Source organism: Pan troglodytes, chromosome 7, assembly GCF_028858775.2.
Source record: "Pan troglodytes isolate AG18354 chromosome 7, NHGRI_mPanTro3-v2.0_pri, whole genome shotgun sequence".
NCBI lineage: Eukaryota > Metazoa > Chordata > Mammalia > Primates > Hominidae > Pan > Pan troglodytes.
The window spans coordinates 67,057,383-67,084,362 of NC_072405.2; the positions used below are offsets into that span (position 1 = coordinate 67,057,383).

At 38.1% G+C, this 26,980-nt stretch overlaps 1 protein-coding gene across 4 annotated transcripts in view; it reads left to right on the top strand.

Moving 5' to 3' along the window:
• UBXN2B (UBX domain protein 2B) overlaps positions 1-21,905 on the top strand; it is a 40,538-nt gene extending 18,633 nt beyond the window's left edge. The window contains exons 3-9 of one of the 4 annotated variants that reach the window (XR_010159570.1): positions 569-719; positions 3,197-3,280; positions 4,434-4,543; positions 4,897-4,987; positions 9,648-9,785; positions 15,683-15,844; positions 17,155-21,905. Coding sequence is in view for 3 of the 4 variants with exons in the window: in XM_001156049.7 (XP_001156049.1) it covers positions 569-719; positions 3,197-3,280; positions 4,434-4,543; positions 9,648-9,785; positions 15,683-15,844; positions 17,155-17,317 (808 nt within the window). In the remaining variant the exon portion in view is untranslated. The remainder of the gene's footprint in view (positions 1-568; positions 720-3,196; positions 3,281-4,433; positions 4,544-4,896; positions 4,988-9,647; positions 9,786-15,682; positions 15,845-17,154) is intronic. The other 3 variants (XM_001156049.7, XM_009455423.5, XM_009455424.5) reach the window with 3 other exon arrangements.
• Positions 21,906-26,980: the final 5,075 nt, after the last annotated feature.

Below are 26,980 nucleotides of genomic sequence, written 5' to 3' on the forward strand. Positions count from 1 at the left end.
GCCAAAAAATTACTGTCTAAATTATTTACTTTTAACAAACACAGGGGCTTTTAAGGGAGTAGGTCTCTTAAATCCAAATATCTCTGAAAGATAAATCCTCTCTAGATAACCCTTTAGTTTAGAATTAGCTGTTTATACTGCCTAAATCTAAAGATCTCGTCACTAACTAGGTCTCTACTGAGTGTGGCCTTCTTAGGGAGAAGGGACTATCTTTTGACTGTTGACACTGCTTTTCCTTCTACATCAGAAGTGCTGAATTAGTGAATGAGATGTATGTGATAAGCAGTTACAGAAGGCTGAGGGATCAGCAAGCAAGCCAGTTGCCGTGCTGGAGGCTGAACTTGCCCTTAGAATCAATCTTTGCAAACTCAGTGAGAAAGTATATGATCTATTTCCTATTTATTATACTTTTCCTTAATCCCATTTTAAAAATTAAATATTCTCATAGAAGTCAAAATAATACCTCTTTTTAAATAAAATACTTTTATTTTCATAAGACTATGTAGCTTTTTACTTCAGTTTATGTCTGTTATCCTAAGTTTTTATTCATGAACTAAAATGTTTAAAGGTTTTACTCAAGTGAACATGAATACAGTGGATTAAATATAGTTCGACCTTCAACTGGGAAAATTGTGAATGAACTTTTCAAAGAGGCAAGGGAACATGGGGCTGTCCCTCTGAATGAAGCCACAAGAGCTTCAGGTGATGATAAATCTAAGGTCAGTGCTCAATTTTAAACTAAATACATTGTTTCTATATTTTACCTCCTCTTTCATTTTTCTATTATTTGCAAACATTGTTTTTCTAATTGTATATTTTTGTTTTAAATATTTGTTTCATTTTTATAAAATTATAATATTTCTATTAATGATTGAAAGTTGAGACAATTTCTTACATTTCTGAACAACTTTTTAATTTACCTTTTAATTACAAAATAATTAGTAGAGTCACAGGCATTTGCAAAAAGAATACGGGGAGGTTTCATGTACCTTTCACTTCAATGGTTTCCCCCAGTGGTTCCCCCAATGGTTACGTTTCACATGATTGTAGTATAATATGAAAGCCAGGAATTTGGCATTTCTCTCTGTCTATGTCCTTTTATCACATGTGTAATCACCCAACTGAAACTCTCCTTCATAGCCTACCATTTGCACTCACACCCACCCCATCTCTCATGCCATCCCTAACCTCTAGCCAATACCAGTCGGGTTTTCATCTCTATAATTTTATCATGTTAAGAGTGTTAAACCAGCCGGGTGTGGTGGCTCATGCCTGTAATCCTAGCACTTTGGGAGGCCGAAGCGGGCAGATCACAGTTCAAGACCAGCCTGGCCAACATGGTGAAACTCCAGTGTTATACAAATGGAGTCATACAATATGTGACCTTTTGGAATAGCTTTTTTCGCTTGGCATAATGCCCTTCAGATCTGTCGAGTTATTGCTTGTATCACAACTTTGTTCCTTTTTAATTCCCGAGTAGCATTTTATATAGATATACCACAGTTTAACCATTCATTTATTGAGGGATATTTTAGTTGCCAGCTTTTGACTATTACAAATAAAGCTGCTGTGAGCAATTGGGTACAGGTTTTTTTACTCACTTATGGTTTTATTTCTCTGAGATAAATGCTCAGAAGTGCAATTGGTAGATCATACATTAAGTGTACGTTTAGTTTAAGAAACAGCCAAACTATTTTCCAGAGTGGTTGTGCCATTTTATATTCCCACATATATGAGAGAGCAAGTTTCTCTGCATCCTTTTCAGCACTTGGTATTGTCACTATTTTTAATTTTAGCCATTTTGATGGGTGTATAGTGATAACATGCCATGGTTTTATTTTTTTCTCTAATGATGTTAATTTGCATTTTCTTAATAGCTAGTGATGAACATCGTTTCATGTGCTTCCTTGCCATTATCTGTATTATTCTTTTCAAGGAAATATCTCTTCATTACTTTCCCATTCTCTAATTGGATTATTTTGTTACTGTTGAGTTTTGAGAATTCTTTGTATATTTTAATAGGTATGGGTCCTTTGTCAGATACATGGTTTGTAAATATTTTCTCTCAGAATGTCATTCATATTTTTATCCTCAGCAGGATTTTTCACTAAGCAAAAGCTATAAACTTGGATAAAGTCCAATTTATTCCTTTTTTTTTCTTTTATGGATCATGCTTTTGCTGTATTGTCTAAGAACTTTTCACTTAACTGTAGGTCCCAAATATTTTCTCCTTTGTTATCTGGAAAAATGTTACAGCTTTACATTTAAAGCTATGATCTATTTGAATTTTTTATATAAGGTGAGAGGTTGACACCAGAGTTTATTGTTTTGCTTATGGATGTCCAGTTGCTCCAGCATCACTTCTTGAAAGGCACTCCTTTCTCCATTGAATTGCTTTTGTACCTTTCTAAATTTCTTTTTTTTTTTTTTTTTTTTTGAGACAGGGTCTCGCTCTGTTGCCCAGGCTGGAGTGCAGTGGCACCATCTGGGCTGACTGCAAGCTCCGCCTCCCGGGTTCACACCATTCTCCTGCCTCAGCCTCCCGAGTAGCTGGGACTACAGGCACCCGCCACCACACCCGGCTAATTTTTTGTATTTTTAGTAGAGACGGGGTTTCACCATGTTAGCCAGGGTGGTCTCGATCTCCTGACCTCGTGATCCGCCTGCCTCGGCCTCCCAAAGTGCTGGGATTACCAGCATGAGCCACCTCTATACAGCTTTTATAATTGTTATCAACTGACACAATATTGATATACTAAAGACGAACAGTTACGTGTCTTTTGTGGTATCATTTCATACATTCTTACAAGTAGCATTTCTCAACCTGGAATTTCTCCATCAGAATCATTTGGGGAGGTTATCTAAACTACCTGATGGCTTCAGGTATTATGGTTCAATAAATTTGGGATATGCCTAGAAACGTGTCTTTTTAAAAAAGCCTCTATGATAATTTTGACATCCATTGTTGAGAACCACTGCTGTAATGAAACTTAAATTTTGGTTTTCATTTCATTATTCGTCAATGGTTTGAAATTATCTTTTAGTCAAGTCTTATGGTAATTTTGTTTCTTGAAGGCTCCCCAGTATGAGCCACTTTGGCTAATTAGAATTAATCTAGTTTTAAAATACATATCACATAATAACTTTTTGCTGAATAATCCTTTGTGAATTTTAACTCACTTGCTATGTATTTTAGTCATTTACAGGTGGAGGATACAGATTGGGTAGTTCTTTTTGTAAGCGGTCTGAATATATCTATGGAGAAAATCAGCTGCAAGATGTAGGTACAATAATCAAAATGAAAAAGTATAAATATTTGCTTCTAGTTACTAAAACTGTTGGTTTTAAAATTAAGAATTGATAATACAAATATATTTTTGTTACTTTTTAAAACATGGGTTAAAAGGACCAATGATGTGTGAGTTTTCAGTCTCGATCTTTATGTTTTATATCACAATTATGCCTTGCACTTAAAGATATGGAACTATTTGTTGAAAGAATGTGTGATTCATTTTCCAAATGAATTTGCAGCCAGGCGTGGTGACATGCATCTGTAGTCCCAACTACTCCAGAGGCTGAGGTAGGAGGATCACTTGAGCCCAGAAGTTCAAGGCCAGCCCTGAAAACATAGCCAGACCCTATCTCTTTAAAAAAAAAAAAAAAAAAAAAACAGGTGTTTAAAAAATGAACTTGGGCCAGGCACAGTGGCTCACGCCTATAATCCTAGCACTTTGGGAGACTGAGGTGGGCAGATTGTTTGAGCCCAGGAGTTCGAGACCACCCTGGGCAACATAGTAAGACCCTGGATCTTTAAGATAAAAAAATCAATTAAAAAAAGAAAAATGAACAGATATATAGTTATTATTATAAATGGTATATTTTCATAATCTAAAATGAGGTGAGGTGTAAATGAAGAACACCTAAAGTCATTCTTTGTTTCTGTTGCCTTTTGAAATTTTGGAGTTTTAATTTTATTTTAGACATTGATAGTTTCTTGGAAGGTCACTGGAAATTCTGTTCCCCTTAGGATGAATATTTAAGCTCTGTAGCAAAGAAGAGTATGGGTGCAGATGAAGGAAAATGAAGGAAGTGGGAATCATGGAGTACAGCTTTTCTCATTGCTTTCATTTTCTTGTGAACCATCCACCAATAATTGTACTTCGAGGCCAGGGTCCAGCTGCAGGACCTTTGGTATTTGCAGCCATTGTCAGTTTGTTAAGCTGAATGCAAACTAGCTAAACAAACACATGTGGTTTCATTAATGTCTTTCACTATGAATAAAGAATAGTAGAAATAACTCCCTATTTTAAATTAAGTAAATACGTTTTAGGATATCACATTTGGAACTTAAAATTATTTGGGGGAGATATATTCTTATGTATATGTGAATATATATATATATATATTTTTTTTTTTTTTTCTATACCCAAAAGGTTCAGATTTTGCTTAAACTGTGGAGCAATGGTTTCAGTTTAGATGATGGAGAATTGAGACCTTACAATGAACCAACAAATGCTCAATTTCTGGAGTCTGTTAAGAGAGGGTAAGATGTATTATTTGTATTCTATTTGTTATGTAGAGTGGGACTTATTTTCTTAACAGACTACTCATTATTAGTGCACTATGGGTTTTCAAGAAGTAGTTCCTGGAATATATTAAATAAGTGGTTGCTGGGGGTGTAGGTATTCTTAAGTTTATAAAGGATATACTGCTATCTGTATGTAAGTCACTGGTTCTTAATTTTGTGGGCCAGGGGCATTGGACATTGGCCCATCTTAAAATCTGATGAAACTATGAACCCAGCTCCAAGAAGAAACATCTTAGTGTGATAATCAATGAATTAATTAGTATGTAGCTGCCCACCCACTAAGCCACTGTCCTGCTTACTGTTGACAGGGTGACTCTCATTGCATGTATGCCTGAAATTCAGCAACTTATGTTAGAAATCTTTTAATGTGGCATTACTGCTGGCAGAAGATTTCAAAAGGTTAGTTTGAAGTTATAATTTGTGAAAGTAAACTCAGATATTCAGTGCTCTCACCCATCCAAAGAACATTGTAACTTACCAGCTCTTCTTGCTAAAGGATGAGGAATCAAGTGATTTTCCTATGATAATAAAAGCTTTTCTGTGTTATGATTAAACTAGCTGAAAGTGGAGTTATTTCTAAGTAGATATGCAACTAAAGACATAAAGTTGAGCATAAACTGGGGAATTAAGTTGTAGGAAAGGATCAGAGTTTTACTGTATATAACCAGAGTTATAGATACAGGGTTATACTCCATAAAGGAATAGAAGGTGGAGCATTTCCAAATGTTGAAATATGTCCAGGATGAGTGGCTGACATGGAGTGGAGGTTAAATTCGTCTTTTAGAAGACTAATTAGCATGAATTTTGAATTTAAATTATATACAGTTACTGTCAGGATACCAAACAAAGGCAACAAATGCCCTAAGAAGTATGCTGAAGGCATTGGGAAAGGTGGGAAGCTGTCCTAGGAGGCAGTATATGGGGGTGGCAAATACAGGATATAATGGTTTAAGTCAATGCTGTGGACTTGGAAACCTGCAGAATCACTGGGAAGAGCTGCGAGCAACTAGGTGGGGGAAGTTTTGATTGGCTAAGCGAAGACCAACATAACTGTAGAAATTGATACTAATTTCAAGATAGTGGAAACAAAGAACATATTGAGAATGAATGTTCTGTTATATAGATAAAAACTAATTTATTGTTAAATGAAAATAAACCACAAACTTTGTAGGCTAATGTTTAAACAAATGTGGTATATTAAAAGAATTTTAAAATTTGAGCCACACCATATCTGCAATAATGTACAAATTATGATCAATAAGAGTTTTAGAAAAGACTCTAAAGAAAATGAGTAATGTCAGGTAGTGGTTCTCAGCTATGTAAGACCCATTGTCTCCTTTTTATAAGAAATATTTTGTAAAACCATCTACACTATCCTCAAAGAAGAACTCATAGATAATATAATCTATGTACGTGATTCTCCAAAAGAAATTAATATATGTTCTACCTTAAATATATTGAAGAAATAAAGTAATTTATTATAAAATGATACATGTTTTAGTTTATAAATGCCCTGGTATGACCACACAGCACATATAAGAAGTAGTTAGTTTGTACCTCTGTGCAGTCTAGCACTTCCTATGTAAATGTGACAGGTATAAAAACAGAAAAATGAAGTATATGAGGTTGTCAGCTTAATTACTACAAGTAGCATTGCATTCAAGGACTTGGTAAAGGTCCAAACAAAACAAAGTACAGTCTTCCCTCACTTTACATGGTCGTACATTCCTGGAGATTTCAAAGTATATTAATACAATAGCCTAAAAAATGTGTTTTGCTTGTATATGAGACAGAGTTAGGTTTTAGGATCAGACAGTATTATCCACGTGACTCCCTGGAGGGCACATGATGATTCTTTGGAACCCAAGACGAGTCTTTATCACGTAAGACAAATCTCCTGTTGCAGTGCATCTGACATCCCCTACCTCGACACTGAATGACAGCAGTGCTCACAGATCACACCATGATGTTTAGATGGTTTAGATGTTTTGTCCTCCTCAAATCTCATGTTGAAATGTGACCTCCACTGTTGGGGGTGGGCCTGTGGGAGGTGTTTGGATCATGGGGTGGATCCCTCACAAATGGCTTGGTGCCATCCCCATGGTAATGAATGAGTTCTTCTTCTGGCAGTTCAAGTGAGAGCTGATTGTTTAAAAGGGCCTGGAACCTCCCCTTCTCTCTTGCTTCCACTCTTGCTGTGTCATACACCAGGTCCCCCTTTGCCTTCTACCATGATTGTAAGTTCCCTGAGGCTTCACCAGAAGGAGAATCTGGTACCATGCTACTTGTACAGCCTGCAGAACCAAGAGCCAAAATAAACCTTTTTGCTTTATAAATTACCCAGCCTCAAGTATTCCTTTATAGCAGTACAAACAGACTAATACAGAAAATTGGTACCAAGGAGTAGGGCATTGCTCTAAAGATACATGAAGATGTGGAAGCGTCTTTGGAACTGGGTAATAGGCAGTGGTTGGAAGACTTTGGACGTCCTTGAAGAAGATAGGAAGACAAAGGAAAATTTGGTACTTCTTAGAGACTTCTCAAGTGGTTGTGACCAAAGTACTGATAGAAATATGGACAGTGAAGTCCAGGCTGATGAGTTCTCAGATAGAAATGAGGAAGTTATTGGGAACTGGAGTAAAGGTCAGCCTTGTTACACCCTAGCAAAGGACTTGTCTGCGTTGTGTCCATACCCTAAGGCTTTGTGGAAGGTTGAACTAAAGAGTGATGATCTAGGGTACCTGGTGGAAGAAATTTCTTTTTTTTTTTTTTTTGAGACGATTCATGCTCTGTCACCCAGGCTGGAGTGCAGTGGCGTGATCTAGGCTCACTGCAACCTCCACCTCCCAGGTTCAAGCAATTCTCCTGCCTCAGCCTCCCAAGTAGCTGGAATTACAGGTGCTCACCACCACGCCTGGCTAATTTTTGTATTTAGTAGAGATGGGTTTCACCATCTTGGCCAGGCTGATCTTGAACCCCTGACCTTATGATCCACCCACCTTGGCCTCCCAAAGTGCTGGGATTACAGGCGTAAGCCACCACGCCTGGCCCTGGTGGAAGAAATTTCTAAGCAGCAGAACATTCAAGAGGCTTTGTGGCAACTTCTAACAACCTGTGGTCAGACATAGGAGCAAATAAATGATTTAAAGTTGGAACTCATATTTAAAAGAGAAGCAGAGCCAGTTGAAGTTTGGAAAATTCTCATCCTGGCTATGTAGTAGAGAAGGAGAAAGTGTTTTCAGGAGAAGAATACAAGCAGGCTGTGGAGCAACCACTTGATAGAGAGATTTGCATGAATAGAAGAGAGCCTAGCCTAGTGCTACTAATCAAGATGATGGGAAGAAAGCCTTGAAGGCATTTCAGAGACCTTTAAGGCAGCCCCCCCCAACCCCCATCACAGGCCCAGAGTCCTAGGAGAAAATTGTAGTTTTGGAGGCCAAACTTGGGGCCCAGCTGCCCTGTGCAGCCTCTGGACACTGTTCCCAGCATCCCAGCTGCTGCAGCTCCAGCCGCAGCTCAAAAAGCCCTAGGTATAGCTTGGGCCTCCACTCGCTCTGAAGGGCACAAGCCACTACTGTAAGCCTTGGTGGCTTTCGCATGGTGTTAAGCCTACAGGCACACAGAATGCACAAGTGAAAGAGGCATGGGAGGCTGCACCTAGATTTCAGAGGGCCACACCAAAGGGAAATGTGAGGTTGGAGCCCCCAGGCAGAGTCCCCACTGGTGCACTGCCTAGTGGAGCTGTTGGAAGGGAGGTGCCACCTCCAGACCCAGGAATGGTGGAGCCACCAGCAACCTGAGCCTGGAAAAGCCACAGGTCCTCACCTCCAACCCATGAGAGAAGCCACAGGGCCAGAGCTGCCCAAAGCCTTGGAAGCCCACCTCTTGCACCAATATGCCCTGTATATGGGACGTGGCATCAAGGATTATTTTGGAGCTTTAAGATTTAATGTCTGCCCTGCCGGGTTTCAGACTTGTGTGGGGCCTGTTGCCTCTTTCTTTTGGCAGATCTCTCTTTTGGAATGGGAATGTTTACCCAATGCCTATACCACCATTCTATCTTAGAAGTAAATAGTTAATTTTTTATCTTACAGGATTATAGGTAGAAAGAAGATGGCTTGAATCTCAGATGAGATTTTGGACTTTTGAGTTAATGCTGGAACGAGTTAAAACTTTGGGGGACTATTGAGAAGGGATGATTGTATTTTGTGATGTGAGAAGGACATGAGATTTGGGGGGCCAGTGGTGGAATGATATGGTTTGGATGTTTTGTCCCCTCCAAATCTCATGTTGAAGTGTGACCTCCATTACTGAGGTGGGGCTGGTGGGAGGTTTTGGATCATGGAGGCAGATCCCTCATGAATGGCTTGGTGCCATCCCCATGGTAATGAGTTCTCACCCCGGTAGTTCACTCAAGAGCTGGTTGTTTAATAGCCTGGAACCTCCCGTCTCCCTCTTGCTTCTGCTCTTGCCATGTGATATGCTGGGTCCCCTTTTGCCTTCCACTGTGATTGTAAGTTTCCCGAGGTCTCACCAGAAGCAGATTCAGGTGCCTTGTTGCCTTTACAGCCTGCAGAACCATAAGCCAAAGTAAACCTCTTTGCTTTATAAATTACCCAGCCTCGGATATTTCCTTATAGCAATGCAAATGGACTAGTACACCCAACAAGCAAAAACACCCATATCAATTTTCAGAACTTTCTCCGAGGAGTTTATTAATAAATATCCACATTTACCTTTTTATCCTCATAGGAATTTTCTAGTGCTGATTTACATATAAATTGCTGTCTTAAAATTTAACTTTCTAAATACCAGAAGCTGTCCAAGATAATTGTGACAACCAAAGCATCCCTATGTTGAGAACCAGTAAGGAGTAATGTGAAGTGACTTTAAAAAAGATCTACAAGGACTGATCAGTCATTATGGAAATTTTTGTGTTATAATTTAAGCAAAAAATTCTGTTTTCCAGTGTAGCTCATGAAATAATTACAGTAATCTCAACAGTGTAGTTTAATTCTTGGAAAACTTAATGATAACTTTTTTCCCCCCTTTTTAAAAGAGAGATTCCCCTGGAGCTTCAGCGCCTTGTTCATGGTGGCCAAGTGAATTTGGATATGGAGGATCATCAGGATCAAGAATACATAAAACCTAGATTGAGGTTCAAGGCTTTTAGTGGAGAAGGGCAAAAACTTGGAAGGTAAAAATCCTAAAATGAGAAAAATACCTTTGTTGAACATGAATTTTTCTTTGAGAATAAGAAAAGCAAAATGACCTATGAAGTAAAAAACAAAAATATGAACCATGCACATTAGATATATACATCTGTTAATATTATATCATAATATTATATCATGTGATACCATTATATCATAATATTAATTGTGATATTAATAATACTGTAATTAATACTTAGATTGCAGTTACCATGTTCGTGGCCCCCTAAGCCCTATACATGTGTTATCTCACTTAATCTTTACAACAGCTCTTTGATGTAGATACTGTTATTACTTCATTTTGCAGATGCAGTAATTTGCCCAAGATTGTTGAGCTAAGAAATGACTAGCATGTGGGATTCAAACCCAGGCACTCTGACTACAGAGTTTGTGCTTTTCACCACTATATTATATGCCTCTTTCAGATTACCTGGTTTCAAAGGAGAGAATTGTAAAGGGATGTCGATGAGATAAAATAATGGATACCTTACATCACAACTTAAGCATGCATGTCTGCCATCAGTAATGACCAAACTCTTGCAGCAGGAGCAATGTGCTTAGCTTTGTGATTTTCAATAGTTTTTAAACAGCCAAACCCTTTTTTCAAGTCATGGAAGCGCAATATGTAAAACCTGAGCTCCTCTGATTGTCGGTGAAAGAAGGCATTGTATCTGAGACATTTCCAAAGAACCTTAGGACTTTGAAGAGCACAATTTAAAAACCAACGCACATGGCAGAATGTATGAGTGGTTTCCTTTATAATAGCCATGGCTTAATGTAATCTTAGAAATTTAAAATATGTTGGTAAAAGTTACCCTCTACTCGTCCACATATTGTTGCAGGTAATATGGAATTGCCACATTGGCAATGTTTCCAGTGTATTCTTTGGTGCATCCTTTGCTTCTCTTCATGTGATTCCTTCCCTTCCAAGCCCCCTTCAGTTGCCTCGTGTACACTGGTTGTCTATTCTCCCCTTATTTTTCAAGATAGGAAAGAATTCAATATTGCTTCTTTATGCTTTGCTATCTCTAGTCTCCCTTTCTGTATTCTCTTCTCCTGATAGAGACTGGCGCTGGGGACATAAAGGAAATACAGGAATTTATGTTGACCTGTTTTTCTTAGGACACAAACTCTTTAATTTTAAGTCACAGGTTTACTTGGAAATTTTCTCCCTCGTCTCTCTTTACATGTCAGGCTTCTCTTTCTTTCTCTCTTTTTTTTTTTTTTGAGATGGGGTCTTGCTCTGTTGCCCAGACTGGAGGCCAGGCTTCTCTCAAATTGTATAATATTATGTTTTTACTCCTCTTGTTGTGATCAACATATATATATATATATATATATGTATGTATGTATGTGTATATATATGTATGTATGTGTATATATAGTATGTATGTTCTTAATTTTCTATCACTTCCCATTTTTACTTAATATTTATTGAGATAACGATTTTTAATTAGAATGCAGATAAAATGCCTAGTCATCTCTTCAATATATACATATTCCTTCTCTATTATTTAAATGTTTGACCAAGAATTAATGTTGGACGGCACATCCTTGTTAGTAGACCTACAGTAAATCTAGACTTGGAATTGAAGAAGGTAGCATAAAGGGAAGGCAGCTAAGAAGAGCCAGTGATTATTAAACTCATGAAAATAACGATATTATCTGATGATAGTATTCACAAAGGCCAGTCATTTTCCTTATAAGGCAAATAGAGAAAATAACAGAAAAGAAAGGAGAAACTGATGGAAGAAAGTGACAGAGATCAGTGGTAATAATGCCATGTTAATTTACTAGCCATATTGATCAAGATTTTGATTATGGAAAACAGAATCTACTTGCCGGTAGTAATAGGTTTCTTACAGGATCTTGTGTAGTTTATAGAATATCTGGAAGAGGCAAGCAAACCAAGCTTTCCTTAGCCAGGAGAAACAAACACAGTGGAAGAGTGTTCCAGAGAAAACAACTATGTCCCCTAGTCAGGTGCTTGGTGCCCATGAAACTAGGGACTAGATACTAGAACATTCCATCATCGAAGAAATAAATGCCTCCACCACCTTAGTAACCAGAAGAGCTACAGAGTTTCCACTTTGCAGTGCTTACTTCCACCAAACAAGTGTATGTTTGTTTGCTTGGTGGAAGGGTAGAATCATGAAATCCTAGCTGCAAGAGAGTCTGGGAGATGGAGTCTTTAGAATTTTCAGCTTCTAGTAGAAGGAGATAGCATGATGATGTGAGCCTATGTGTTCACAAACCCAAATGTTGAATAAGCAAATATCATATATTCTAAAGTGAAGAATTACATAGAACATTTTATATTAAAGATTTACATTAAGAAATATATTAAAAGTTTAATAGTTAACCTTCATTTAGAAAGTAACTTTCTAAAATGGCTTGGTTCTCAAGAGTTCAAGACAATTATTTACTGAGCAGGAAATAAAAAGAAGCAAGTAAAACAGAAATGAAAATAATCTATTGTCTTCCATAGATGGCAGTCTAATTACACACAGAATGTTACATAGATGGGAACTAAATCTTTTCATGTGATATACAATTATGGTGCAAACCAAAATGCTGTAAAAATGTTACATAGTACCCTCACATAATAGAAGAAAGCAAACCATAGATATAAAACTGCAAATTTGCAATGGTAGAACAAACTGTATTATTGAATAAAAATTAGCTTGGTGAGCTAGAGTAGTGCCTGACAACATCACAGAGTCATTTTTAATAGGGAGGACTAGCGAGTAGGCATTCTTGGTAGGCTTTTGAGCTGGCGTGTATAATGATAAAAATCATGATTTGAAGTTGATGTTTCTGCAGAAGAACAGTCACTGCCTGTTTGTCCTACTGTTCTCTTCAAAAGATTGTGCTTGCCACTCTCACTTACCTGAGATTTGACTTCATCTGGGGCCCTAGACCCTGAGGGCTCTCTTCTCTAAAACTTCAAAGCCTTACCTTATCTCAGCTCCTCAACAGCTGTGAGCTGACTGAAGCCTGACTGGGTTGTCAGCCCTGTGTGACTCAGTACTTCTGGGGACAGCCTCAGCTGTGCTGAGCAGGCAGTGCTGTGCCTCGCCAGTCTCACAGGCCTGAGCTGCTTTCCTAAACCCCCTCCTCGACCCCTGCCCCTCACTCTCAGCAAATTTCTTTGCTTCCAGCTTCATTGAGAAAATAGAACCTGACGGGAATTCACATTCTTATTATGTTTCCCTCCAGCCTTCAAGCTGGTCATTTCCATCCTCCTCTCCCTCCATAAGTTTGAAGAAGAGGGTGTTTCTCCTCCTGTCTCTGAGGGAATTACAACCTACATCCTTTCCTGCCATTTGCCTACAAACCTTGTTGTACCAATTAATTTCTCTTTTCTTTCTTAAAAAATTTTCTTTTTAATGTAAAAGTTTTACTATGGCTTTATCAATTGAATGATACGGAGAAAGTTTTAAATAGCAAACAGATGTGATTTTGACAGCTAAATATTAGAATTAACATAACTTGCATGGGCACAGTGGCTCACACCTGTAATCCCAGCACTTTGGGAGGCCGAGGCAGGCAGATGACTTGAGATTAGGAATTCAAGACCAGCCTGGCCAACATGGCGAAACCCCATCTCTACTAAAAATACAAAAAAAAAAATTAGCCGCATTTGGTGACAGGCACCTGTAATCCCAGCTACTTGGGAGGCTGAGGCAGGAGACTCACTTGAACTCAGGAGGCAGAGGTTGCAGTGAGCTGAGATCACACCACTGCACTCCAGCCTGGGCAACAGAGCAACACTGCATCCCAGAAAAATAAATAAATAAAATAAATTAATTAACATAACTTTTTAGGCTGGTTTTTAATACCACACTACCAGCTTGTCCAGCTATCTGTCTGTGTGGTTCTGAGCATGTCTTTTAGTCTCTCTGTGACTCGGTTTCTTTTAGATAAAATGATATGGTTGTCCTAAATTATGTTGGAAGTCCATCCATTCCAGTTCTCAAATGTTGTTATTCCATGTACAATAGTTTCATTGTGACATACACACATTTTCTTACCTAGCTTCCCCATCCTCCATTTTCTGTTTTGAGAAAAAGCATACCTGATCAGAATCTGCCTTAAAACAGAAAGCAGTAGATTACAAAAATAACAGGGAGGCAACTTGGTGTGTAGAAAGAGCCCAATGTAAACCTCAGCTCTCTCACTTACCAATAGGAATATTGGGGGTAACTTTTTTTTTTCCAGAGTTGTTGTTAGGATAATTATAATGCTAATAGCCAACTTTTAGTAGTGCCAACTATATAAAAGCACCATTTGAAGTGCTTATGTGTCCTAATTAATTTAATCTTTACAGCACTGCTGCTGTTGGCTCTCAGGCACAATAAGGGTAAGTGACTTGCCTGGTGTTACAGAATAAGTGCAGAGTTGGGATTGAAACCAGGTAATCCAGCTCTGAGAACCATGCTGTTAACACTGCTTCCCAGGCTGATGTAAATGAAATAATGCATGTGGCAGAGGTGGTAATGGTGGTAGTGACGATGATAATGTGTATACCTGGTTATCAGTGAGGCGGAGGTAAAGAGGACCTTTGCATTCAGTGTCTCTTGTCTTTTCTCTTGGATTTTCATCCCCCTCCCTTGTGTAAGGAACGCTGGACTCTTGGCACAGTAAACCAGATTGGCAGTGCAATTACTTAGGCCCTCAGTTCCAAATTAAAAAGAAATTCCTTAATATCTGATCATTTATTGTAAGTCATAATTTTAACCTTATGTATATTTTTATGTATCCTCAAATCAGTTCTAAAATTAGCATCAGGAAATAGCTAAAGAAAGAGAAAGTGTCAGCGGTTAGTACCAGGTAATTTTATCACTTTACTGTGTACTCTGAGAGAGAAGCTTTTTGAATGGAAGTAAGAGTCATGATGATTTAGATTGGACTAAAGCCCAAATGCTCATAGAACTTTTATACTAGTAATATGTAGATACATGCGTGTCTTTCTTCCAGAAGAAAATAATCTATAGGAAACCATCTAAATCTCAGAGTTCAAGAGAAAAAACTTCAAGACTATCAAAAATTCCTTAAGATGACTGAGAAAATTGAGCTAAATTTATTTGAATTATTTAACCAAAAGAGCACTCCTCTATTTTTGACATTCACTTTTGGCATATACTGGCTGATCATCCTGCTAGTGTTAGAAGGGGCTAAGACAGCAATGCTAGGGTCACTAGTAACCAAGTTCTAATGGTAAGATGTTCTATCAAGCTTCATTATGAATTTATTGTCATGTAATAACATTTTATTCCTCACTGGTACTTAGAAGTTATTTCTCTTTTGCAAAGCAGTGCTTGAATCAGATGTTTTTAAATAATATTAACCAAGTCCAAATTAAATGAATTTAGTGCTGATAATATGTTCACAATAGCTGGCACCCGTTGAAACACTGTGTTCTAGGCACAATATTAAGGACTTACTGGTATAATATACCTTCATAACATAGTATTATTCCCTCACTTTATAAATGATAGAACTGGGATTCAAAATGATTGATGTACTTACTCAACTTTACACAGTTGACATGGCTGGGATGTGAAACCATGTCTGTCTGTGCTCTTAATGATTCTTTGACCCTAACTCAGAGTTGCTCGTATTTCTAAATAAAACTGGTTTGCTAAACAGTGATGAAGTTGCAAACAGTTAAATGAGGAAAGGATGCAAAGTTAGGCTTTTATGAGAGATTAGATAAACCAAATAAGAATCGTAGGATCCAAAATATTTTTAATATAATGAAAGAGGTTGAAAGAAGTATAGGAGACTCAAATGAAGCCATGTTCTAAGTGTTTATCGCTGTCTTCAGTTTGTCATATATTTTACATATTCAGATTTGTGTTTAATTCCTCTTTTTTAGCCTTACACCTGAAATAGTCAGTACACCTTCCTCTCCAGAAGAGGAGGATAAATCAATACTTAATGCAGTTGTTCTTATTGATGATTCAGTGCCAACAACAAAAATTCAAATCAGGTTAGCAGATGGGAGTCGTTTGATACAAAGATTCAATAGTACACACAGGTAAGCTTCTTTACCAACAGTGTCCTGTTTGCTGTTATATACACTGGATTGCTTATCTAAGTAGAACTGTATGTGACTTGAGTAATGAAGAATATGATATTCTTTAGGTTTACTTTTGAAGTAAGTTTTTGACAGAAGAAACATTTTTAAAAGGACAATAGCTGTGTTTAAGAAATGAAATATGTGGTATTTAAACAGTCTCTATAAACTATCCAAATACTAATGTGATCTCAGATATCACAGAAAAATAAATTAAGAACTATAGTTTTACGTTGTTACTAAAACTATATGAAGTAGAATCAGATTTAATTTAACATAGTAAAACCTTTTGGGGACTTTATTCATTTAAAAATTTGTGATAATTTTGATTGGGATTAATTTTCTGTATAGCAAATACTTCATAATATAAATGTGTATTGTAAATCAAGTTTAATTGTACTTTTGTCAAGAACTTCAGATAGTTTTAAATGTTTCTTTAATATTGACTTGTACATCAACATTTGATTTGTCCATTGAAGTAAGACCCTAATAGATATATTTATGATTTTGGTTGAATTACTATGTTTATGTGAGAGTAATTTTTTAAAATTATTCCTATGATAGCACATTTCATAGTTTTAGACTCACCTTGCCACAGGCCAATCATAGTTACCTTTTTCTGGGTCATATGCTGCTAACATATTTTATACTCCGAAAAAAGTACAACCTGCTTTTTTTTTTTTTTTTTTTTTTTTTTTGATACAGAGTCTTACTCTGTCTCCCAGGCTGGAGTGCAGTGGCGGAATCGCAGCCCACTACAAACTCCGCCTTCCAGATTCAAGCAATTCTCATGCTCAGCCTCCTGAGTAGCTGGGATTACAGACAGCCACCACCATGCCCAGCTAATTTTTTCTGGTTTTAGTAGTGACGGGGTTTTCACCGTGTTAGCCAGGCTAATCTTGAACTCCTGGCCTCAAGTGATCTGCCCACCTCTGCCTCCCAAAGTGCTGGAATTACAGGCGTAAGCCACTGTGCCCAGCTGGACCTGCACTTTTAAAATAACAACATTAGTACACTTACTTTATTCATAACTTACCTGAAGATTGTTTCCATTTTACAGGAAAAGTAAATGTTAAGTACACACTAAAGTTACTTTACATTTTAACTGAAGCCTAAGATAAATCCTTCAATTGAAATACTATATATTAAAGAAAGTTACAACACCTTTATATAAAGATTAAAATTTTGTGATTTTTATTATGATTCAGTTTTAAGTTTACATGAAAATATGATTTTTTATATTACAAATTATTTTTGTCTTATTTCTTCAGGATCCTGGATGTTCGGAACTTTATTGTACAGTCTCGTCCTGAATTTGCAGCTCTTGACTTTATTCTTGTGACTTCATTTCCGAATAAAGAGCTAACAGATGAAAGCCTGACACTGCTAGAAGCAGATATTCTTAACACTGTGTTACTCCAGCAACTAAAATAATATTGTTCCTGTCCATGCAGTAGCATGTGGGAATAGATGATGTGCCATATTAATAAGGACAATACTTCAGCATTAAAAACAGCCAAATTATTTTTATTATTTTTACAGATAAATTTTGGTTTTATTGTTATTCTGTCTTCCAATCTGAATATAGACAAATTTGGATTAGGAATAGACCTTGAGATAAGTATGTTTGAGTTTTTAGTTGAAGGACTGGCTTATGTTGATAGTTTTTGGATTTCTAGGCAAATGAGTTGTTACATGCTTAGTGTTAATGTAACAACATTTGTTTGCAGAGAAAAATGAACAAAACCCCTTTTTGATAAATGCATTTGGTAAAATTTGCACTAAAGTTTCTTGATGCAGCATTGACCAACAGCCATTAAGAAATCTTTTGATCAAATAAGTTGAAAATTTGTCTATAATATATACTGAAACGTGTCTTTTGATTTTGAAATTGTTTGATCATACAATAATTATTTCTCCTATTAAGATTTTACACATCCTTTTTACTTACTGATTTAGATATATTACTAGTATCAGAAACTACAGTTTTGCCTTGTATTTTACAGAATTATGACTGTTGTGAACTTAAACAGAAACACATAAAGGTCAGCAATTCTTTTTTTTTTTTTTTTTTTTGATATGGAGTTTTGCTCTTGTTGCCCAGGCTGGAGTGCAATGGCATAATTTCTGCTCACCGCAACCTCCGCCTCCCAGGTTCAAAAGATTCTCCTGCCTCAGCCTCCCAAGTAGCTGGGATTACAGGCATGCGCCACCATGCCTGGCTAATTTTTGTACTTTTGGTAGAGACGGCGTTTCTCTGTGTTGATCAGGCTGGTCTCGAACTCCCAACCTCAGGTGATCCACCCACCTCAGCCTCCCAAAGTGCTGGGATTACAGGCATGAGCCACCACGCCCAGCCTAAAGGTCAGCAGTTCTTAAGAAGATATGGTAAACAGCAACAATATTTTAAAATCAAGTAATTACAGTTCCTCCCAGAGCTTGCGTTGATCACATTCATTTATTCATTCAACACATTTTTCTAGGAAACTCACTGTATACACTAAACACTATTCTGTGTGCTCAACCTAGAATGTCTTCTCCAGAACAAGACTAGTGTAGAAATACAGGAATGTAAATTCTGTCAGACGGACTAGATCTAAAGAATTACCAGCATAAATGTTTGCATTTCTGCTGAAGCCAGAAGCTTTTCCTTCTTCCCAGACACCATTTCATCCTTAATTATTACTTCTGGTTAGTTTTCCATTGCCACCATAACAAGTTACAAAATGTGGCTTAAAATAGCACAAATTTATTATCTTCACAATTCTGTAGGTTAGGAGTCCAGGTTAAGAGTTTCGCGGTGCCAAGATCAATTTGTTGGCAGGGTTGCATTCTGTTAGGAGGCTCTACAGGAGAATCATTTCCTTGTCATTCCACCTTCTACAGGACATCCTCATTCCTTGGCTTGTGACCTCCTTCTTCCATCTTAAAAACCAGTGCTGTTTCATCTCTATGACCCTTCTATTACCACATCTCTCTGACACCAGCCTGGAGAGGTTCTCTGCAGGACTCATGATTAAATGAGGCCCACCGGATAATCTAGGCTTATCTCCTTGTGTTGAAATCCATAGTAACCTTAATTACATCTGCAAAATCTCTTTTACCATCTAAGGTTACATACAGGTTTGGAGATTAGGACATTAACATTTTACATGGAACATTATTCTTGCCTACTACAGTTCCCACCCACCCCCCGCTCCACTCCTGTGTTAAAGATTCAGGTTCATCACAAATAAATTTACGTCACTCATAGGTGCTCAAAAGTCACAACCCATTATTACAGCATCAACTCTAAATCCAAAATCTTATCTGAGTCTCACCAACTCAAAAGTCTCAAATCTCACATTGAAGCCATCTAAATTAAGTTTGGGAGAGGATCCGTGTGTGATTTCTGGGACATAATTCCAACTGTGCACATGTGAACCTAGAAAACAAGTTATCTGTTCCCAAGTATGATGGCATGACAGGCAGACAATAATAGTTACACACGTTCCTGTTCAAAAAGCAGAAACAGATGGAAAAAGGAGCCATCAGCACCAATCAATTTACAAAACCAGCCAGGCACCCTTCTTTAAGTTTCAAGGCCTGGGAGTAATCTTCACCTCACTGCTGTTCTCTGGGCTTGTTGACTGTCTCAGAGTCATCTTTACTTTTTCACAAAAGGTAGCACACGTTTGCAGCTGAGTATCAGCTTATCAGTTTGTTCTTCTTTTATATTCTCTAAAGCTTTCTGTTAAAAATGGTGGTGCTTCTGCTGCTATAACATTGTCAAGAAACTTGTGGGTCTTCTACATATGTCACGGGGATGCACTCATTTAGATAGGAGGCTCCTCACATATCTTTCCTGGAAAATCCTGTCTCTGTTTTTGGCTTTTTCTGAAATAGCTGAGAGGATCTATGATTCACACCCTTAATATCTTCAAAGAGTCTTTTGTGTGACCTGATATTCAGACCTTTTGATGTTTCTGAAGTATTAGCAAAAGGTTATACAGCCATATCTTCATCACTTTCTCTAGAGTAAAGGCTGTCCTGACAGTGAATCTTAGTTTTAGTGGCTTTTGCCATTTGAATAGGCCGCGAATTTCCCAAATCATCAAGTCCTGGTTTCTTTATATTTAACAGTTCTTCCCTCAATCTACCTCTTTCCACATTTTACTATAATCAGCAAGAAGACAGCAGGCTGTACCTTCCACAGCTTGCTTGGAAATATCCTCAGCTAAATATTGAAGTCATCACTTAAAAGTTCTGCTTTACACATAACTGCAGGACACAACTCAGCTTAGCTTTTTGCCACTATGTAACAAGGACTCCTTTCCTCCACTTCTCCAGTAACATATTCCTCATTTTTTACCAACAGTCTATTCATGATGATTTAGATATTCTATGGCAATCGAGGTATTCTCTATTATGCTCCTTTCTAAAAGGCCGCCCTAGCATTAACATTCCATATTTCTACTAACAGCCTGTTTAAGGCAATTTAGCTTCTTTTCTGGCATGCTCCTCAGAATTCTTCCAGCCTCTACCTACTGCCCAATTCCAGAGCCACTTTTCCACTTTTAGGTATTTGTTACAGCAGCACCCCAAGTAACTAGAAAACTCTTTTATGCCTGCTTCTCTGCCAGATGACTTGAATATGCTACTAGATTTGGAATTCACCTTTCTCCAGGGTCACTGTTTATTTCAAAGAGGTGAATTTACCTGTGCTAGGGTTTTCACACTGGGAGTGCTACCAGAACTACCACAGGATGAAAGTGGTGAGCCCACCACTGCAGAGAAGTTTTCTCAGTGCCGTAATATAGAGGAATTCTCAAAATAAGCCCTACTCCTTTTCACTTACTGAAAAGAACTCGGATAATGTGTAACAGCCAGCCCCATTTCAAAAAGATTACCAGGGGTAAAACAACTTTTTCATGGGTCAAAATCATCTTCCGAAGAAAATGATTTCTTAAAAGAATTGAACACTGTAAATCAAAGGGCATTGTCCTGTTTTGGATTAACAAAACAGGAAAAATAACCAATCCTTGTAAAATTATTTGAAATTTTCTTGTTTTTTATCAGTTGAGTGCCTATAGATGCACATACAAAAACAACTGCCATTTTTGTATATAATAGTCTTCCAAGATAGAGATTTACATTAGGAGAGAATTAAACATCCAGGAGGGATGAACAGTATTTCATGTGTGCTATGTAGTGTTTTGCTTCATTGAGAGTCATTTTCATGAATTATTTTTACTACTGCAGTCATCTTAAATTTATGATCATCTCAAAAAAGATGTCACAATGAACAGACAACCATCTGTGAGGTCAGTCATTTTGCATGATGTATGTAATCAAAAAGTTTGAAATGTCTGCTTACTAATAAAGAATGTTTTCACTGAAACTTATTGGAAAGGTTTTTCAAATTTTCTTTGATTTGTAGTTTTGAGTCCTGAATAGATTGTTTTAACATGAATAACATTTCCTGTGGTTTAATTTCCCTTGGTGCACCTTTGTCAGGGACAGAGAAGGAACTGGTTGTAGCATATTATCTGAATATCCTGTTACTGTTTCTGTTTTTATTCTACCCAAATAATAAGGTTCAGGTGCTGCTTTTTTGCCACAATGGATTTCTGAAAACCTTGTCACAACTGTGAAAGGAAAGTAAATCTTGGGACCCCAGAATCACTAAGCTAAAGGGAAAAGTCAAGCTGGAAACTGCTTAGCGCAAACCTGCCTGCTCACTGAGACAAAGGCCTGTCTGATTGCCTCCTTTGGAAGGGCTCATCAGAAACTCAAAAGAATGCAACCATTTGTCTCTTATCTACCTGTGCCCTGGAAGTCCTCTCCCACACTTCGAGTTGTCCTACCTTTCCATATTGATCCAATGTCCATCTTACATATATTGATTGATGTCTTATGTCTCCCTAAAATGTATAAAACCAAGCTGTGCCCCGACCACCTTGGGCTCATGTCATCAGGACGTCCTGAGGCTGTGTCACACTTGTGCATCCTTAACCTTGGCAAAATAAACTTCCTAAGTTGAGACTTGTCTCAGGTATTTGGGGTTCATGCAACGTCTATTGTTAAAAAGTGCATCATGTTGAAGCGGCCTTGTCTGGGGCGACACCCGAGGTTCGTTGTCTCACAGCCACAGAGATAAAAAATGCAGACACACAGTGAGGTTAAGAGCTGAAGTTTAGTAGGCAAAAGAAAGAGAAGATCTCTGCTACCAAGAGGGGTCCTGGAAAAATTGGTTGCTGATCCACAGTGAAATGCAGGGAGTTTTATAGATGAGCTAGTGGGGGGGGGGGGGGTTGGTAGTGCTGATGTACATAGGATGCAAAAAGCCAGTTAGGAACAGGTGTGCCATCTGCATAGGGTATAAATCTCTGGCAGCCCCCACCCCAATCTTTGATTATGCAGGTGGGTTCTCTGCCTGAGCTTCTCCATGTTGCCCATTTCTTTCTTACTGTACACATGCTAACAAAAAAGGGAAGATGGAGTTTCCATGGTGGACATGTCTGGCCCCCAGGTAACCCTTTTCTATTGGCACAGCTGCAGGCCTCCTCCCGTGCAAGGTTCCAGCTTCCTTACCTATGTTTGCAGCTCGATCTTTCAGGCTGCTCTTTGTTAGAAAAGAAATGATTTCTAGGGCTGCTTTTTGTTAAAAGGGAAGTTCTGCTGAGGACTCTTTTGCCCTCACTATCTGCCTAAATCCTGTATTAGTGTTTGCCCCTTAAGAGTGTCCCTGATCAATGATGTGAATATATATGTGACCCATATTGTCATAAAGGCTAATAATTTCTATAATCCTCTGTAAAGCTTTTAATTAAAGTATCTTCTAACTCAAATAGTTTATAAAAAGAGCCCTAGTACACATGTGTAACCATGTATATGTATGTGTGTGTGTGTGTGTGTGTGTGTGTTATAGCACATGAAAATAGTATGTGTGTCCTAGAACTAATAATTAGCTCTAATCCACTTAGCTTAACAGTTTTGCCTCTTTGGAATTTATAGCTATGACCTGGGGATCTGTGCAGGGGAAAATACTCTTTTACAAAGTTTGAACTTCATGATTCATTTTCCTTTAGATAAATCTTTCTATATTAAGGGAGGAGACCACCCCTCATATTGTCTTATGCCCAATTTCTGCCTCCAAAGAAAGAAGTAAAAACTAAAAGGCAGAAATGAAACCCACAGGCAGAGAGCCTGGCGCCACGCCCTGGGCCTGGTTAAAGATGGACCCCTGACCTAACTGGTTATGTGATCTATAGATTCCAGACATTGTATGGAAAAGCATTGTGAAAATCTCTGTCCTGTTCTGTTCCGTTCTGATTACAGGTGCATGCAGCCCCCAGTCAGGTACCCCCTCCTTGCTCAATCGATCATTCCCCTCTCACGCAGACCTCCTTAGAGTTGTAAGCCCTTAAAAGGGACAGAAATTGCTCACAGGGAGCTCGGTTTTTGGAGACATGAGTCTTGCCGAAGCTCCCAGCCAAATAAAGCCCTTCCTTCTTTAACTCGGTGTCTGAGGGGTTTTGTCTGCGGCTTATCCTGCTACAATATAAAGCAGAGACATTCAGAATCATCCTCAGCAGTGGCTACCTTAAAATTTCCTTTGAGTCCTATAGTTTGATTTCATGTGGCTTCACTGGCACAATTCCAAGTGCACCTACTCAAAGGAAAGCTACAGGGAAAGAGAATGCTGATAAACCACTGTTTTGTTGATTGTATCACAACACTTCTTGCTTTCTTTGGAGGGCGTAACAGTTAACTAACTTATTCGCATGGACTTAAAGACTTCACACATAATTAATTAGCAATACAATGTTTTCTAATGGCTTATCATTATTGTTGAATTAAGGTGTGTATGATAATTAGGCAACATTAAAAGAGGACTAAGAAAGGTTTTTCCTCACAGGATTCTCTTTACTGTCCTTTACCTCCTTCAGTTTACACTGGCTTGGAAATAGTGTTGAAAATGGCTCACAATTAGTGTCAATATTTGAGCCAGTGCCTTTTCTCACTTTAACCTTGGAGATAGAAGAATATTTAAAATGAGTACATGTCCTTTCTGTTGTATGCCTTTGTATTGATTTTTGGTTTGTGTTTTCCTTACATAGTGTACCTTTCAATGTACTTTTTAGAACATTCTTAATTATAAAAGGTCTTTCCTCATGGTTTCTGTATTTAACATCTTCCCTATTTTATTCTTCAGTTTTATCTTTGTGGGAAAGGCTTGTTTAACAGATTTTATCATTTTTATCAGGAACGGTAAAAACTGTAATGTTTAGTTTTCCATAAGTATGTTGATTAAAAAGTAGCAACTATAAATACTACAGATATTCAGAGCATCAGTAGACTTGAAAGTGAAAGCATGAATTAGTTGATACAAGTGGAGGTCCTGCTTGCCCTAGCCTGGAATTTGTGACTGTATGTGGGCTTTTGAGAAAGAAGGTAGTAGGATGAAGTGATATCTTATAGAAAGAAATGTTCATCCTTTCTACAAACTGGTAACAGATTCAACATTCCAGGGGATGAGGTGGTTGTTTTTATTAATACAGTAAAATTACATGCAAATACCATGTTTAAACATGTACTTATAAAATACATAATATTGAGGCTAGGAGGGTGTTCTTTTCCCCTTTGAAAACCTGTTATAGGCCGGGCGCGGTGGCTCACGCCTGTAATCCCAGCACTTTGGGAGGCCAAGGCCGGCGGATCACGAGGTCAGGAAATCGAGACCATCCTGGCTAACACGGTGAAACCCTGTCTCTACTAAAAATACAAAAAATTAGCCGGCTGTGGTTGCAGGCGCCTGTAGTCCCAGCTACTCGGGAGGCTGAGGCAGGAGAATGGCCTGAACCTGGGAGGCGGAGCTTGCAGTGAGCCGAGATTGGGCCGCTGCACTCCAGCCTGGGCGACAGAGCGAGACTCCGTCTCAAAAAAAAAAAAAAAAAAAGAAAACCTATTATAAGTATTTGTAATGTGAGTAGGTGTTAGTGTCTAGAATATTGTGTACATTGGTGTTCTATGGCAACCCAAACTAATCTGACTTTATATTATTTAATATTAAGCATGTGTATGGTACTTTTGCAATAGAGTAAATGACTTTTGGAGGTTTTTTTGTTTTGTTTTGTTTTCTCTTTTTTGTTTGAGATGGAGTCTTGCTCTGTTGCTCAGGCTGGAGTGCAGTGGCAAGATCTTGGCTCACTGCAAACTTGGCCTCCTGGGTTCAAGCGATTCTCCTGCCTCAGCCTCCCAAGTAGCTGGAATTACAAGCGTGCACCACCACGCCCTCCTAATTTTTTTGTATTTTAGTAGAGACGGGTTTTCACCATGTTGGCCCGGCTGGTCTTGAACTCCTGACCTCAAGTGATCCACCTACCTTAGCCTCCCAAAGTGCTGGGATTAGAGGTGTGAGCCACTGCGCCCAGCCAGGAGTACATAACTTAGAGATGACTACTTGGACTTACCACTTATTGAGGGCCTACCAAGAACACAGTCCTGTATTTGCAGGCAGCACATTACTTAGGGTAAATGACACTCTGTTATAGTTTGTCCTTCTGACCTCAGCTTAATAAATGTAATTTCTTCAGAAAGGCCTTCCCTGATGCCTCAATCTAAAGTCATCTCTTTTCTCTCTTAGTTACTTTTTACACTGTTTACCGTAGCATTAGCAATACCTGATATTTTCTTGTTAACTTGTTTGACTAACATGCTCCTTTCCCATTCCTCCAGACTCTCCACTGTGTGTCCCTAGAGCCCAGAACAATATCTTACATATAGGAGTCACTCGGTAAATGGTTAATTAATAATAAATCAGTGAATGAAGAATAGAACCCTCTGGGCCTTGAGAAAATATATACATTAATATTTTTTAAATGAGAGAGCAGTGCCAACAAAGTTGATGCTGGTGATAGAAAAATATATGTTGGCTGGGTGCAGTGGCTCATGCCTGTAATCCCAGCAGTTTGGGGGACCGAGGCAGGAGGATTGCTTGAGGTCAGGAGTTCAAGACCAGCCTAGGCAACGTAGCAAAACCCTGTCTCTACAAAATATTTTTTAAAACTAGCAGGGTGTGGTGACACATGCCTACAGTTCCAGCTATTCAGGAGGCTGGGGTGGGAGGATCGCTTGAACCCAGGAGGTTGAGTCTGCAGTGCCATGTTCATGCCACTGCACTCCATCCTGGGTGACAGAGCAAGACCCTGGCTTAAAAAATTTTGTGTATACACACACACACACACACACACACACACACATATAAAATATATATGTTTTGATTGGGTTTTAAAGGGAGGAAAAAGACATTTTAGAAGGGGTGTTGGTTCATTTCTCAGTGTTGGTAATATCTATATAGCTTTAAGTGAAGTGTCCTTGGCAGTTCCCCATGGTAGAACTGGGAAGAAAAAGCCGAAGGAATGCCCATATAAGAACCCACAGTGTGTGAAATACCTACAATTTTCTTAATTCCAGTAGTAGTAACTGCTGTGATTCTAGAAGTCTGGAGATAGGGAAGAACACTGTGCTATGAAGACATTGTAGAAAACCCTCAAGCTGTTCAGTAACTATTTTTGTTTTCACTCTGAAACAACCAAAGTTTCCTGGTCATTTGTCATACGATCTGATTGCTTACAGTATGATTATTATAGATTTTATTTTTATATATGAACTTTATCTATATAATGCAGGCTATATAATACAAGCCTGTGTAATATCCATTTTTCAATTTATTTTTATTAAGTTTCACATATTCCAACATTTTCATATTACATTCAACTTTGAATGTAATATCTCATCATCATTTATTTGTTACCTGACTACTGACACCCAAAAAATGTGAAAGAGAAGTTAATGAGATTCTAAATCTATGTAATAATTTTTTACATAAAAAACTGCAGAAAATAAGATGATACTAGAGGCTTTAGTTATGTGGCACTCATGCCTCTGAAATCAAACAAGTTCAAGTAGCTGTTGACTTTGGCTACCCACTCAGTTTGGCTGAACTTATAAAGAAAATTCTCACTTGTCATTATATATTGTTTTTGTTCTCTAAATTAACTCACTTATGCAATCTTTCACGCAAGCAAAGGCAGTAGAAATGACCTGGAGCTA